Raw genomic sequence first — 17642 nt, 5'->3', positions numbered from 1 at the left:
AGATGTTCATTAAGCCTGTACATTTTCCCGGGCTACGTTCAAACACACAGGTGTTGGGTTGAATTACAGGAATAGTTCACTTTTTGGAAGTGGGTTTGTATGAAATATTTTTCCATAGTCAGTATATTAATTGCAGTAGAGAGCAGTTGGCATGCCCCCAGTTTAGAGAAGCAAAGCAATGCACTGCTGAGGACAAGGGCTGCAGCAAAACATATTTTAGCTTTAAAAACATAAAAAATCAATATCACGCTCTATATTTAGAATATTACATTCTTTATCTTGTCGTGAGACAGCTATGTCCGATGAAGAATTTAAGCTATTATCTTTGCTTTTATTCAAAGCCATCTGACATCTTTGACAGAATAGATCATTTTACCTCACAGACATGGGAGTTGCTGGTCTACTGCTGCTTTGATCAATTAGTTTGTGTTATTGTATGATTTTGGTGTTTTAAAGGGTTAGTTCAGATTCACCAAAATGAAATGTGAGGTAAAATGACAAAGGAGTTGTTTGATGGCAAGGTAATGCAGTGAAGGGCATACTTAAACTCACACTGATTTTTTTCAGTGGCTAAAATACATTTTGCTGCTGACTGCTCTACAGTAGTAAATTGCTTAGTTTCTACTGCGGTACTCTTGCCTGCCTCTTTAAACTGGGGCGTGTCCATCACCATCTGCTGTAGGTAATACGCTGACTATGGATAAATACCTCATACAACCTACTTGAAAAAAAACCCAGATGTCCCTTTAAATTGTACATATTACCACAGAGCACAGTGAAATTACTTGAATGCGTGGAAAGTAATCTCTTTTAAATGGTGCTGCTGCAGATGTGTGGCCCCTCTGATACTGACACAAATGCCGATCTTTAATTTACGTGTTTCAGTGACCCATTTATCAGGACTTTACACACTTTTCTGTATACTGAGTTCATGTTATAATGACATTGTCACTTTAGTTTCATCTTGCATAAACCAAATTTCATTATGACAAAAACATGACACCTAGTGCTTAATAAAATGTAACCCCTGACCTTTCAGTGTATGTTACAGAAAGGAATCAGATATGCTGCTTTAATGAATATCAGCACAGAGAAATGAGTGCAACTAATTGTACTAAGTCATGTCGGTTGATCAATCCCCTAGAATTTAAAGTTGTTTAAACAAGGAAGCATGAAGAAGACTCGTGAATAGGTTCAGTGAACACATCAGAACACAACAACTAATGATTGTACTGTACGAGCACACCACATGTATTTCTTATGTTACCTGATGTGTCTACTAGAACCCTTTCCCTTACTCTGACTGTCAAGCTTAAATCAAAATGCTGATCTTTGGCTTTTGGCAGCTAACATGTGAGTGGTTAGTGTCACTGACAGAAATGGCGTCAGCTCTTTTTTCAATTCTGTCAGTACGAAATATTAAATAAAAATAGTTTATACACTTGGAGCAACATCACAAATCTTGTGCTGCTTTCATTTATATTACATCTGTGACATTACATGTTTTGAGTGACACTCAACATGTTTCAACTACTAAAAACAGAGAGCAGCAGCTGGTTTCTGCCCTGTGAGATTTATTGTAAATATAGTTTAAGTATATCTTCAGTTGCTATAGTAACAAGAGGCCAAATGGGTTTTCAGTTATTTTGCACTTTAATCTTTGTTTTCTCTGATTCACTGTGGCTGTTAAAATTCCCTGACAGCGGAGGGTGTCTTATTCCTTGGAATACATGAAAACATAAATGCTGTCGCAAAGCACATGTTCATACTTGCACTATACTTGTTGAACGAACAAGCCAAAAGGATTTAATCAGCTACAGCTGTTGTTCCAACACTAAATCATACAATTCATTGCTGCTGTCCATTTTGAATGTACACTATTTTTTTTTAAGTCTGTGGTTTTTCCAACTTTTTAGGCAGGAGAAGCTAGAAAAGCTTTACAAATAAACTATAATTGACCAAAAAAACCCACAATGTTTACTATGATAGGATTTTTCAAAATCAGTGGATCCCAAACTGGGAAGCACACATAACCAAAACAGTAAAATAAAGTAAAACTAAAGCTGAGTAGAGCCTCTTTACAGCAGACGTGTCAGACACAGGCATGACTAATAAAATCTTTGATTAAAGCAACGTGTTGCAGTAACTGCTGGAACAGAGAAAAACCGGTTCTCCCTATGACACACCTACTGTAACAGCCGAAATACAAAGGGCGTCGAAGTGACACGTCACATAGGTGGGGCAGGGTATTTTTTTACCTGCTACACACACATGCAGTGTGTGGTTGCTGCCGGCTGTACTGGACACATTACTGGTACCAATACAAATTTAATCATACATGTCAAGTCAGTCGACTACTGTCACACAGCTGCCTGTTCAGCCACTGAAGGTTCAGGGAGACTACAAAAAATTCAAAAAGTTTTAAGCTTGAATATCTCTGACTTACTGAATTCTACCAATCACAAGGTAACTGTACTCCACCAAAGGTCTGAATACATTAATAAAGACACAGCTAACAGCTTCAATCTTAGATGTCTTCTAGAGATCAACTTAAAAAGGAGAATATCAGGTCTTGCATTCAACAAATCACTTCGAAACATATTTGAATACACTATTTGCATTTTAGTCCCACCTTCCACTTCGAGACAGCCAACTGTTCTTCATTTCTCCACTTTAAAAACTTTAACTGAAATCTGTTAACAATATGTATATTATTTTATGTTAAAGGAATACTTCACCCAAAATCTGGTCATTTGTATATTAATTACCCTGTTACATTGAATTTGTAAAGAAAACACTGTTTTTTACGCATGGCTCAACAATGAAGAATCCAGAAACATTATAGATGAATTGGAGTAAAGGGGGTCCTGGCTCAACTACAGCAAAACTATATCATTTATATATATATATTTCTCTTATTATCAAGTGTGTGTTTACATAACTTAGATGTTTTGGGGTTTGTACTGCGTGCCAGATTATCCACAGAGGTCTCCCTCTTTACAACAAGTGTTTGGTCTGTCCGATCTGGGTTACTGTAGAAACATGGCGGTGCAACTATCTCGATAAACAAGGACCTGCTCATTGTGAGCATCTTTCTATGGTAGCAAAAACACAACTATTCTAATTTTCAGGTGAAATATACACAAAAGAAGATAATCTTATTAAATTTTATTAAATTATTTCTGCCAATATATCCCCCTAAATCCTTCACAGTGGATTTTTATAAAACTGTACTAGCCACTGCATAGCAGACATTTCCACCAAATGATAATCTTAACTTAAAATTATGAACTCAAAAACATTACTCCTGCTTGCATATCCCATAAACAATATTTTCTTTCTAACACCTATATTTAGAAAGTCACTGAAAGACCTGAAATGTGTATCTGTATTCTCTCCTGTGAGATGAGACTTAACGTCCGTGAGCAGGCTGAGAGGAGCCAACAGGAACTACACCGTCTGCATCTCCTCTTCCTCAGCAGACTGGTAGTGTCGGTACTCTGGCTTCAGCTCCCAGGTGCTTTTGTGGGCTCCCTTGCTGTTGTACATCCCAATTTCCCTCATGATTTCTTTCAGGTAGGTCTGGAGAAACAGGCTGAGATTAACAGACTGCAACAAACCACCTGTATCTCCTATTTGACATTTATTTCTCTATGGCTGTTAAATGTGTTACTATGCATCAGGCATACCCTGTGTCTATGGTGTTCCAGTGGAGATAGTTTTTTTTTTTTTTTTTAAAGATTACTTTTTGGGCTTTTTATGCCTTTATTACATAGGACAGGTTAAGCGTGAAAGGGGAAGAGAGAGAGAGAGGGGATGACATGCAGCAAAGGGCTGAGGTTAGAATCAAACTCGAGGCCGCTGCGGCAAAGACACAGCCTCCATACATGGGGCACCCGCTCTATCCACTAAGCCACTGGGCGCCCCAAAGTAATAGTTTTTGCTAAAATATGTTTAACTATTGCTTTAGGGAACTGTTTTAATTTTGGTAAATCATGAGTGAGTAAATAAGGTAGACCCGCTAAAATAAAGGCTATGAATGTCTTTCCCATTGCCAGTAGAGCACAGCTGTGCACACAGCTGTGCAGCTGACAAGCATGTACTTTTCTGTGTATGTGTTTGTGTGTGTCATGTTTGACGTCAGTGACAGGCCAGCAATAAGGTTAGTAAAATGTAGCACTACTGTACTTTTACTTCAATAAATGCTTAATTTAATGCTGCACTTGGATTTCTACTTTTACGTTACAAGTAGAAGACCTAAATTCTTATTCCACCACTCCAAAAGGTGACAAAATCCTCCTAGCATCTCTAACTCATTACAACTTAGAGGTTTTAATCCGTACAAAAGGCAAAGTGTTTAAAAAATGACATAATGTGGTTTGCCAGAGGTTATGTAATTATTCCTCCCTACACAGTAATATTTTAATCAGATATACTTTTTTTTAACAGTTCAAATACATGGAACATGGTCATGATGTGACACATCTGAAGCAGCATGCCCACAGCAGAGCATGTTTATTGTAAAAACTTGAACTTAAAATGATAAAAATGAATACCTCATTGTAAAAGAGGGAACGCATAGAGCAGCTTTTTTGTTTCTTTCAACTTTTTACATTAACGTTAATCAGTTAAATCAATGCATCCTGTTGTTATATGCAACCAAACCATGCATAACTAACTGCATTGTCTTTTGGAAAAACTCAATACATACAGGCCAGATTATGTCTTGGCTGACATTTTCTGCCCATTAGCAGTCTTTGTGCTAAACTAAGCTAACCAGCTGATGGCTATAGCTTCATATTTAGTCTGAGGGAGAGTATAATACTGATTAAAATGCCTGACCAATTTTAGACTACTGTTACACTAACTGGTGGTTTCCCTGCAACACGTACTCACACAAAGCTTTGTTTCTCATTTAAACCTGCTTAGACCTTTAATTTCTGTAGTGGCAGTAACATTTAGTTTCATGAACAGAGATAAATCCAACACAAACCTAAAGTCCTATTTCTTAGCAGGTGATGTAAAACACCATTCAGTTGTGCTCTGTGAGAGACCATACAGTCCAATGACCACTGGGTGTCTCCGTTGAGCTTGTAAAGACGTGTCCACTGCACCTGACGACTACCAGTGATATGATTCAAGACTTTTCATAATGGGTATTTCGGTTACTTTAGTTCACTTAATTTGAGTGTTAGCCAAGTGCTTTAGGAGAGAAATGATGGTGTGGAGTGTATTGCGGCGTTTGACTCCTACTCAGCCGATGGTTATGCAATCAGATGCAATCAGAGGGAGAGGAGGACCTCAAGGTCTCATCAGCACCTACACAATGCTGTTCTCTGCAAGCTGGAACGGATCCACTGCACTGTATCGATTCATCTCATGTTTGTGTGTGTGTGTGTGTGTGTGTGTGTGTGTGTGTGTGCGCACGCGCATGCTGGCTCAAATTTCAGCCACAAAAGATAGTGTGAACAGGCATGAACGTCGTGCCGTGGGCGATTTGTTCAAATTTAACAAAGCAAGGTGGATAGTGGGCAGGTGTATTGTTTTTTTTGTGTGTATGTGTCTTTTTTCAAGCTATATTTTTACGTGTGATTGTGTGCATGTGTGTGTCTGTGTTTGTGCTGCTCACCACAGGTTGTTTGGTGATGTCCACCAAGTCCTTAATGTTGTAATACTGGTGCTTCTCGAAGGCAGAGAAGAGCATGTCCAACACAACCTGCCGCTCAGCCCTTACCATCTTCCCCTCTGACTTCTTCTTCCTCTCATGCTCCACCTGAGATGCAGGGTCAATGTTATTACTTCTGATATTACTATTATTAATAATTACACTTGTAATAAAACTTTGATATTTTATTTTATTTTATATTTTTGGACCCTTTTCTGGACTGATAGAAACAACAGTTTTTAAAAATCTGTCCAGTTCTGAGAAGAAGTGCTGCAGCTGAAATGTAACTACTCGGAACATATTTGCTCTGTCAATGTTTGTCCCCTAAAAAGTGCTTGTTTTTGCAACCTTTAACCTCAGTTGTTATTGTAAGTGGCTGACAACATTCCCTACAGAGAAAAGAAATGTAAATCCTTTCCTTTTTCTCTGTAGGGTCTTTTCATTACACAGTATGTTTGTGTCTCAATGTAAAGTTATGACCCCTAAGATAGATTTATAGTTAATATTTATTTGTACTTTTCAAAACTTATACATTACGTTAAAATTTACTCAACATTTTTTTTTAACTGGTTAAAGTATTTTATTTGTACTTGCAATAAACTGTGCAGAGTGTTTTTGCACATTGAAAGTTTAGTCTGGCAAATGAGTATTGCATTTTCATTAAAGGTCCAATGTGCAGGATTTAGAGGCATCTATTGGCAGAAACGGTATATAGTGTTCATAACTATGTTTTCATTAGTGTGTTATCACCTGAAAATAAGAATCTTATTTCATTAACTTAGAATAAGCTGCTTATATTTACATACGCACAGATCCTCTTCCACGTGTCTCCCAGAATGACGCCAAGATTGATTGTAAAACCAGTTGCCATATTATTTTTTTATCAATTGAGTAATCAGTTAATCAGCTAACTGTCTCAGCTTTAAGCATGACACACACATACACACATACATACATACATACATATGTTTTCCCAGATTGAACACTCTCTGTGATTACTAAACTGAAATTAATGTCTAAAATTGGTAGAGTGCACCTTAAAAAAATACATTTTAAAAAGATTGCTAATAACATGATATTACATGTGTATGGTGATAATTTACAGTTCAACTTTTGACGTTCAGTCGCTGATTCAGACAGTCGTGTGACATACAATAAATGATTAATGAGACCTTTAGATTTCTTTTAACTTGCTATACATGCAGGGCAGCCCTGCAACAACCTTCATTACTGTAGTGGTTACTATACTGGTTTTGTACTTCCTACTTAAGACCATTTGTAACAATATCACTTTATCAAATGGGTCATAGCATGTTTTAGATCAAACTGGTTACACACACATAAAAATATCCACCCTTCCTGATATTAATTCTCACATTGAAATCGTGGTTGGCAACAGGCTTGAAGATGGTAGTGACGGCTCTCTCCAGCTGCTGCGACAAACGCTGTGGCTTGGTGGACTCTTCGATCTGCAGCCTGACACACACACACACACACACACACAAAAAGAAAGATAAAGTTTGCTTTGTGTTTCCGTGATCTGACTTGATGTCTGCTGACAGATGTGCCTGTCGGCACAGAGACAACTGTCAGCACCTTGAGGTTAAACTAACCAAATAAGTAATAGCAGCTGCTCTGCTTTCTATTTATTTACTGTTCATCTTGACATGGCTGAATATTAAACACATATTATACACATATACATATAACATATAACTAAATTTCTGGTGACACAAACAGGGAAGATTACAAGCCTAAAAGAAATGTTAAAGACATTATGAACTGCACTGCTGCTGCCTGATGTTGTGTCATAATTACCATGATATATTCATAAAGATATATTAAACATAAAAAGCTATGCTAATTAAGTTATTAGTAAAACAGGCTGAGGCATTACAAACTATTTCTATCAACATACTTTTTAAATATTTTATCTTATGTCTTTGTAGATGAGTCATATTTCATATTGTTTATGTTCAGAAATGCAAATTTAAAACTCATAGCATTCCAACTGAATAACAAAAAAAATCCAAAATAATAACAACCTGTGAAGAAAAACACAAAAGTAACTCTCTCTAAATGACATATATATTGGAATTTTATATCTTTAAGCAGTTTTATGTTTTTGTTTTTTCTCTCCAGTATGCATATTTATGTGGCAAGTGCTCCATATAATCACTTTAACTACAGTAGGGGCCTGCAGTGAGGTCTGTGCTAAAACACTCACACACACACACACACACACACACACACACACACACACACACACACACACACACACACACACACACACACACACACACACACACACACACACACACACACACAGACACACACACACACGTATGGCCATGACAACATAATGTCCTGCATGTTGCGTAGATTGCAATGATGGAGGGCCATTTGTCAGCTGCCATCAAAATGAGAAACTGCAAAACTGTAGTGAAAAGTGAGGACTTGTCAAGTCAAAAATGAAATAAAACTGCACAGTTCAGATTGTACTCTAAAGCAGACAGTGGTACCATTCTGACACAATGAAGGAGAATCCCAGCCATATGATAAGAACAGATATTTGTTTTTTGACGACAGATGACAGTAAAGTGTTAGCGAGGGTCAGGAAGGAGCATTTCTTCGCACGTCAGTTATGTACTCTAAGTGCTTTCCTGTGATGTGTCTTGCTGATTCTGTGTCTGACACATAACGGTCTAACACACTAAAGCAAACTGTGTTGTGGGTTTGCCTTGGGTTGTATTGTAGCAGTGCATCTGTCACAGTGATGCAGTTGCTATAGCAATACCATGCACTAACTAGCTGGAACAACAGATTCCATGAAGAGGAGACAGAGATTATTTAAAAAGGCAGAGAGGCCTCGAGTGTTTAGTGTACACAAATTAACAGTTGCAGCGATGCCCCGGTCAGCATGTCAAACTTTTCAACTCCTGCTGGAATTAAATTGCAACACTTGAATAGATTTTGTCCAGGGGTGAAAAAAACAAGCACAAACACTGCCCTGACATTTGTGTGTTCATTATTCCATGAACAAAAAGAATATCTTTGGCAACCTGTGCGATCCTTTACTGTGAAAGAGATACCGTGACATGGAATGAATATATACTTTGGCCCTACCACTAAATTTTGAGTCCCACTGTGTAAGTAAGGGTGTCTTGTTTTTTTTGAGGGGATGGGTGGGTAATGCTCATCCAGCCCTCCAGGTGGCTCTCCAAAGGGAGCGTTTTCAGATGCAGACTCCAAACGAAGCTGTAGAAGAAAATTCAAGGAATGCTTTGCAAACAACAGAAGTCTAAACCATGGATGTCTGAAAAGACCTGGATACAGCATCGGCAGCAGGGCTCGTTCATTCCTATGAGAGTTGTTCAGTGGGGCATGAAGCCAAAATGGCTCAACAGCCACGTATATAAAATTACTCGGCTGATCGACTCTGCTTGGGGCAATGCGGCTGACCTCTAGTTTAGCACTCCGCTAGCTTGAATGGGGATCGGAGACTGTATATAAAGACGACATGAGAGCTCCCCCAAAGTAAAGCCAAAACATCTTGATTACCCCCTGGTGACTGGCTGCAGTACAGGTCATGATGCCCGCGCTTTTGCTGAAGCATGACTTTTCTACGATATACGATAGAGAAGCACTTCTCAACATCAGAGAAAGTGTGGGGCTTGGACTGAATGCAGCAGACTGTGAGAGGATCCCCACAAACGGCAGACACCGAGCGGTCGGTCAGACCAAAGGGGAGAAATGAAACCGAAAGCGCCAGACAAAGAGAGGGAGGAGAGCCGGCATCAGGCTGACCCGACTTGGATCGAGAGCTGTTCCTCTACCAAGCCTTCTTCTGGCTAATGTCCACTTGCAGGAGAAAAAAGTGGATGAGATGTGATTGAGGCTCACTCAGCAACGGGAGAGCAGAGACTGCTCTGCGCACATCTTCACAAAGACATGTTTAACCCCTAACATCCTGGATCAAGCTGTTGCACTGGATGGGTGGACCTTGTTGGGAGCCATAAGGAAACAAGACTCTGATGCAAATTCAAAAAATGCACTGCAGGAGTTGAATGATGCCACCAGCAGCAACATGCCCAAGTAACCAGCGTGAATCTTCATGGTAGCTGCTGATTCTAATCAACTTATTCCTCAAGTCCCAATATATAGCTGGATCAAGGACAAATGTAATTTCATCTTTTAAACTTTGTTTTAAAAAGTGACTAATAAATCTATCTTTACCTTCTTCTGCCTTCTCCATATTAGTTGATGGGACATCGGCCAAACTAAAAACTCAAAATACACACCAAATAAATTTTTCCCAAAGATGGTTTCTGTAATTTAAGGTAGCTCATATCATCCTCAGACTGGTTCAAGTGTTTGCTTTTCTGATGAGTTTGGTTTTAATGTTTTACCTTATTTAATAAAAAATGGAATTTTCTGCCATGACAGACAGCTGTGCAAGTCAATGTGTGTGCTCGTGTTCAGTGGCACTGCTCAAGTTACGGAATTCACGTCCTCCCCACCTTGTCAAACCTTCTGATGAATCATTTAAAAAATCTGTAAAGAATTTCTTGCTGTATCAATAATACCCACCTGATCTGTGTGTGTGTGTGTGTCAGTGTGTGAACTTTAGAGTGATTTTATATTTTCATGCATATGACAATGTCCAATTTAATGTTGATCTAGGGTGGTCCTCTTGTCAAGCCCCTTGAGGGTTTTTAGGACCTCCTTGCATATTTCCCATTTTTTTATGATAATTGTAATGTTGACTTTTAACATGTGCTAAATAATAAATAAATAAATAAATAAGTTTGGTCATATGGTCGTATCGGTGGGAACTACCTCACCATGGAGATTGCTACTGTGCAGACTCCGGCTCTGAATGATGTTGCCAGTGCCAGATGGCAGCGGCCATATCCGAGATATTATGGCTTCGCTTAAGCATAGCGGGGGTGAGCAGGGAATAGTTGACCATCCTTTTATACAGTTTATGATGGGGATCAAATAATTTAATCTTGCAGCTCTTTCAGACTGAATGGATAAAATCTTGAGAGAAGCAATTCATTTCACAGGGGTTGTCCCACCAAAAAAATGTAGCCACTGATTTACAGATGTCTCTTTCCCAATTTAAGTCAATGGGAAAAAGTTTTTTCGGGCCGAATGTCATCATGTGATGAACCCTGGAAACAGCAGTACCCCTGTTTGGCCCATATGAAAGCTGGTTCCAAGCCTGGCGCATTACCTGAAGGCCTGGTGTTGACATAGACATGCAACATGGCTGCTACTAGCAACCTTGTTGTATGTGTTAAGTATTGTGAACGCTGATCTGCATGGCCGTGATCCCCATGTTTGAAGTCCCTTGTATCTGCTCCTCCATTGGAGCAATCAGTGGCAAAATAACAGTACACATGTATGTGTACCAGAGAACATTTTCTTCATCACCAACAGAGCCAGTTAGTAAATCAAACGTTTTGCCAAATCCAGTGGGAAAAAAGGTGGCAAAGTCTTTTCCTCTGAGAAACTCCACGACTGCATCATCTTGTTCATTTAATTGTTGTTTTTGACTCTATTACTGATTTAACTTCACTTATCACTATGCTTACTGTGCCGATGCTAAAGTTAACAATTCTTGCTGCTCGAGCCGCCGTTACTGTTTTGAAAGCAGCAGTATGCATGCTACGTCATCTGCTATTACGCAGTCCCTGATTGGCTGCTGACATTTTCAGCTAAACAGCTGATCCTTGTATGGCCCAACTAGACTGTGGTGGATTGAAATAATTTGGGTAAAGTCCAGACTGACACAGGGAGAGACAAGGTTAAGAATGTTTACCTGGCTAAGAGAGAGGTGACAGCCAGAAAGGTAACTGCAGTGGAGCGAGGCAAGGGAGCAAATGTATTTTTTACATTTGTCTCATATTGCAAATTTTTGCAATGAATAGAACAATAAAATGATTCAGACTCAGTGTGCAAGGTTTCTGTGCATAATATCTTTTTTTCTAGATGACAGATTAAGAAATGCATGGGAAAAAAACAACTGTGTGCAAAGGCCTAAAGATTTTTAACTCTTTCCCCTTGTGGCTCCATTGTGAAGGGCCGTTACTGAGTCGAGGGCATATCATTGAGTTTTTTGAGGGTAGGACCGAAAATTAGAGTTAGGTTTTCATAAGACACCGGGAGCTTTCTAGCGTTTACATTTCCACATATTTTGCACAAATATTATGTTATCATCCGATGCTATGGTTTTTTTAATTGATGCTGGAAGTTATATGACTATATATAACTGAAACATCAATTTGCTGCATTTCTATTTACAGTTCATTCTCTGCAGCATCCAATTATTCTAAGTCAGTGCAGTAATGAGGTACAAAAACATTAAAATTCACCTTTGTTTTGACGTATTTCAGTCTTTTCAAACTACAGTGTTTGTGTGCTAAACAATTTCAAAGTTCACTCACTTCTTCAGCTTCATGTAGTTGTCATTGACGACCGGTCTACATTCTGCTCTGTGCACCACCATCCCCTCCAGACTGATTTCATCTACAACAAAGACAGTGACTCAGCTGCTCAATCATGATTCAGACACATGCACACAGACGCAAGGAGTTTGTTGGGAAAAAAAAGGGTAAAACTTTAAGTAAAACTCCACATTTTGTTGGTGTGAAACTTGTATATACTTTTCACATTGAGTAAAACAACTCACTAACAACAGTAAAAAAGAATTGCTGCAAAATCCAGAGGAGGATATAAAATAATATAGCTAAAGAATCTAAGATCGGCACAACTGTTTGTACTTAGCCACAGAAGAGACTAAGAACACAGTGCGTATTCTAACAGAGCCCGACAGAGATGGCACAAATGCCAGAAGGACAGCCCTCTCTGCAGAACTTCGTGGCCGTTTACCAAACTGTTATGAAGAGCCACTGAGGAGGAACTACAGTGTCACTCCACATAAGGTCACACAGTGGAGGCTCTACACACAAAGCGGGAGGGTATACATAAGCAGGTAAACTGTGCAACCGTCTTGTCACGCTTCAGGCTTTTCTATAAACACCAACGTACTCCTTGCTGTTCTGGGTGTGGTCTCATATTGTGCAGCATTTCTGAGCAAAAACATAACATCCTCTAAATCATCAAACGTTATGCTATAGGAAGCATTGTGGAGCTGTGGTTGATTCATTGTCTAGTTTCTTCTCAAATGTGAACAGGGTATCTACAGCAAGGCAAATTAATTTGAATACTTTTTTTTTTAAAGACCTTTTTAATGCCACTCGGGATGAATGTTAGTTAATTATGAATCAACTTTTTTTTTTTTTTACAGTTAAGCTAAGAAAAATTTTAATTGGTGATTTCTACTACCAATGTGGAATTATTCCACTGCTTTAATACCCAGAGATTAAGATATACCAGGGTTGGTTATATTATTTCGAAAAAAAAAAAAAAGATTATTTTTGGAGATTTTACAGTTTGTCAGAAAAAAAAGCAGAAAAACAAGTAATTCACAAAATCCTACTTCCAATGACATGACATGACATTAAGACTTTCAAAAAATTGATTTCAGACATTTTAATACCATGTGCTGCTGTGCTCTGTTTTATGTCATTGTAAACTGACATTCTTTAGGTTTTGGAAAACAAGCCACATGAAAACATCACCTTGGACTCTGATAACTTGGGATGAGCAATTTTCATAATTTTTCGGACATTTTTATACAACACATTATTAATAGAAACTTAGCATACTTAGCATCCATTGAAGAGGTTATCTTGCACACCTACCGTCTTGTAATAACTTCCACATTCATAAAGTTAATCATAGTTTTTATTGATAATTTTAAAAACAAGTTCAAATAAATTATATTTTATATAATTCAATGCAGTTCAGCAGCACAATCACAACCAACACTTTTGACACAGTGTCAGCACAGTAAAGCAAAGGCTCATATATACATACATAAATACTGAAGTAGCTGTAATTTCTGTCAATGGTTCTTCTACAAAGAGCTGCATAAAGTGGAATGTAAGGCAGCATATGTCATCATGTCTGGTTTTCTTGTTTTAACAAATGTGCTAAGTTGTAAAATTAGGACCAGGGTTGGAAATGAGTGGCTGCTACACTTGCTTCCCTCACCAGACAAAAAAATTGACTATTAGATTTTGGAATCCACCAGCCATAGCGGCAGATAGGAAAAAAAAAAGTTTATATTCAACCCTGATTAGGACAATAAAAAAACTAACAAACTGTTCTGGTCCAGTCAATCAGTGCAAAGTAAGTACTGTAGTACTACCTTGAGGTATTTCTTGCTACTTTACGCTTCTACTGCAGTGTATTTTATTATTAGTTAATTTTCAGACCAAAATGTTATATGTGGAAAAAAGTGGAATTAGTGTCACCAGTTCAGCACAAATGATTCCCCTCAGTTTCTGAGTTATGGTTTTAAATAATTATCATAGAATTGTTTTTGCAGAACATTATTATTATTTTCACAGTGACAATGACCTTTGGATATAAAATGTGATCACTTCATCAGCATGCTTTTGTCTTTATGCACACTAAATCTGTCATATAGTTGTGTTTAGGCCAGGACTCTTATCAAACATATTAAGTTTGGGGCAGATTGGGTCACATACAATAGAGTTATAAACAACCTCCTATTTGGTGGCAAAACATGTAAATTTGAGGCCTCACCATGTCTACGCTGTTCAAAGGAAAAACGGCCTGAACATAGCAGCAAAAAAAAAAAAAAAAAAACTCCCTTCATGTTGGGTTAAAAGCCCTAAAAAAGCCATTTCATTTACGACAAAAACACAGTTCATGCTTTGGCCCTAATCAGATTCAGAGTAAAAATAATGGCAGAAATAAACATGATACTACCGTATTTCAACATCAGTAGGATCTAAAATGCAGCACAGTTTTAATAGAGGATTTTTATATAGTGTGTCAGTATTTTCACTTAAGTGAAGGATATAAATTTTTCTTGCACTACTATCTTTCATAATTCATTCATAGTTCCTCTCAATGTGACATTTTTAGCTATTTTTGATTTACCTTGAACACGATCTTTTCATTTGCTGCATTTCTTTTTCAAGCTGTTCTTTCATAAGGTGCTTTATCCAATTATTCATCTATCCAACCCACAACCTTTTTGTGAAACTATTTGATGCCTCTCCTGCTCCTCTCCAATCAGTACTGAGAGCCGCTGTCATTGTTTTTTTTTTCTTTGCAAATTTTGAATCGGCTGTCCAGGAAATTATGAGTCCAGTTGGTGAGCGTTGGCGTTATATTGGCAGCAGCTCGGTCTACTGTGCATTGTTGTATGATTTGGCATTGTTTGTATCTGGATACATAAAAGGTCTGAGAAGCCGCTACATTTCACACCCACCAGTTAACAGTACCAGCGGAGAGAGAGAGACACTCAAAGGGCAAACAGAGAAAGGAAGTCTACAGGGAGCGCTACAGATCAACAAACAGGCAGCGAGGCATTGATAATGAACAGACTGACAGGTCCAAATGACCTGTGGAGGAGGCAGAGAGGCTGTCAAACTTATTTTAACGTTCTCTACAATTTCCATAAACAGTTACGGAACCTCAGGTGTGAATTCCTGTCTGGTAAAACCTCTGGGGATATGTGCCAATTCTCTCCCTTGTCTTCACACTTCCCTCACTCGCATCTTTTCCTTTCATCTTCGTCTCTCCCACTTAGATGCGGGGGCGAAATGCACAGATATGATACTTGGAAAAGACGTCTTTCCCTCTCAAGCGTCATCTGAAGCAACGTAGGTTTCTGATGACGCTGGCACAGCAGGATCGCTCGTTGGTCAATTTCAGTTGCTCTACATTGTCATTTGTTCTGTACTCTGTGTTTCCGCAGATAATGTGGTTGTAACAAGTGTTCATGGCACCACTGCTCGTGCTGTCCTTGTTTTATTGATAACATAACAAACCACACGTTGGTCAAACCGCAATTAAATTTAAGGGTACTTCACTGCTCAGACACTGTGTGCACATGAGCTATTTCACTGGCAGCAAAGAATTTTGTAGTCATTCATTATTCATGTCTCCATTTGCTGAAGTTGTGTTTGTTAAGCCATTATTTAATCATTTATAATTGGAATGCCAGAAATGAGTAAGAAGTACTTTAGTCATGTTTAGTTATGTTTGGTGAAAAGACTTGTTCCATCTATATAAATGGAACAATAATCGTACGGTTCTTTTGTTAAACAGGTTCACAGTAAACCTATCTGCACTAATTCTATCGGCAATAAGAAAACAAAGTCTAGAAGTTGGAAATACTAAAACACCTGAGTTGGTTTTGTTTTTGTTAGTCCATGCTGGTATGAGACTGCAGTGTTGTGGTGATGAGACTTTACAGCAATTCAATCAACTGCAGTATCCGATCACTCACATATATTTCATGAAAAGATGTGTGCTGACCTCGTTGCAGGGTGCAGCTGTATTTTCCTGCTCAAGACTCCTCTAGGAAGCCGCCTCTCTCCTTTTAGCAGAATTAAGAGCACTGGAATGCCCTTTCCATTGGCAGGTCTGATTGGTTATTAAGTCAAATGAGAAAAAAAGGAACAGGCAATAATGAGATAAATGATCTCGCCAGTTTGCTGTGTTTGGGTGTTTTGAATTAATGAATGGAAAACAACAACAAATACTCACAAATTATATCAAAAATGCTAAATTGTTGGCAGCATGTCTGCTGAAACATTATCTATGTTAACCTGGTTCTTGTTATCCAAAAAAATGGAGAAGCCCTGAGCACAGCTGTGCCTCTCTCCTGGGTGCCAGCCAGTGCAGGTTAACAATGAATCAAGGAAATTAAAGTTCCAGCTTGTTTTGCACATCGCTTCATCAGATTTGCTCTGACCAAATCTGGTGAGGCGCTTAGTTCACTCCTTCTTTCATTTAACTGTGAACTATTAATAAGTAAGTGTCAACATGAGCATCCTGGCGTGTGCTGGAAGTTTATTTTTCTCTGGTTCTTGTTTTTTGTTTTGGCATAACGCTATTAATGACAGGACTGAGCAATATGGAAAACAATTCATATCTTGGTATTTTCAGGCTGAATGGTGATACACGATCTCAGTATTTTCTACATGTTCCACATGGGCTACATGTTCAGTTCACAGTTCAAGCCACATTTAAGATGGCAAAAGCACTTTTATGAAAAAGTGATCAAAGTTGATAAAGTTGTTTTCCATGGCATTTCAAATGAATCTAGTACTGGAAAATGATTCAAATATTTTTTATTTATTTATTTAGGCTTTTAATCTTATTTAAGCATATAGCATTAACAGAGGGACAGAGGGACGGAAGGAGCGAGAGACGCTTTGTCCCTGTTATGTAAATCCTGTATATGAATGTCTGTGTTGCTGCTGTCTCAATGTCACACAATAGACTACGACCACGAAGCAGCACGGGGCTATGATCCACCTCACAAACTAGCAAACAAACAAACGCTCACTTAACACAATAAAGCAGCTCTGTCTTCCACACATGCAGCCCAGAGCTGTGTTGCACTATTGCCATAATTTTATTCCTCTATAGACTGGTTTAACATAGCACACGCAATATATAAACCATTGTCACACTGTAGACAAACAGACAGATTAAACAAAGTAGCAGCGCTGTGTCTCTCCTAGTGTTTGAGAACTAGTGAATGAGTGAAAGGGGTGGAGCTGTGCGGAGATGTCAGAAAGGAGAGATGCACAATGGCATGGCTTTTTGTTACAACAATATTATGGAACACAACTTGACTCTATACCAATATAAGTGTTTATACACACACACACACACACACACACACACACACACACACACACACACACACACATATATATATATATATATATATATATACATATATATATATATATATATATATATATGTATATATATACACATATAGTTTTAGCCATCCAGAAGAAGCCACATCTAAAAAAATATATCATCAGTTTAAGTGTAGGCTATATTTAGA

General features: G+C 38.3%; 1 protein-coding gene across 1 annotated transcript in view; it reads right to left on the bottom strand.

Moving 5' to 3' along the window:
- Positions 1-7: 7 nt before the first annotated feature.
- Positions 8-17642, bottom strand: part of LOC121949101 (general transcription factor IIF subunit 2-like) — a 63611-nt gene continuing 45976 nt past the window's right edge. Inside the window, exons 5-8 of the mRNA XM_042494701.2 lie at positions 12118-12199; positions 7042-7141; positions 5630-5773; positions 8-3582 (exon numbers count right to left, since the gene is read on the bottom strand). Coding sequence (XP_042350635.2) covers positions 3451-3582; positions 5630-5773; positions 7042-7141; positions 12118-12199 — 458 coding nt within the window. The 3' untranslated portion in view covers positions 8-3450. The remainder of the gene's footprint in view (positions 3583-5629; positions 5774-7041; positions 7142-12117; positions 12200-17642) is intronic.

The sequence above is a fragment of the Plectropomus leopardus genome, chromosome 10 (assembly GCF_026936395.1).
Source record: "Plectropomus leopardus strain MGB_pleo_1.0 chromosome 10, ASM2693639v1, whole genome shotgun sequence".
In the NCBI taxonomy this organism is placed as follows: domain Eukaryota; kingdom Metazoa; phylum Chordata; class Actinopteri; order Perciformes; family Serranidae; genus Plectropomus; species Plectropomus leopardus.
The sequence above is the reverse complement of the archived record's forward strand: the minus strand, read 5'-3'. Positions and strand labels throughout refer to the sequence as shown.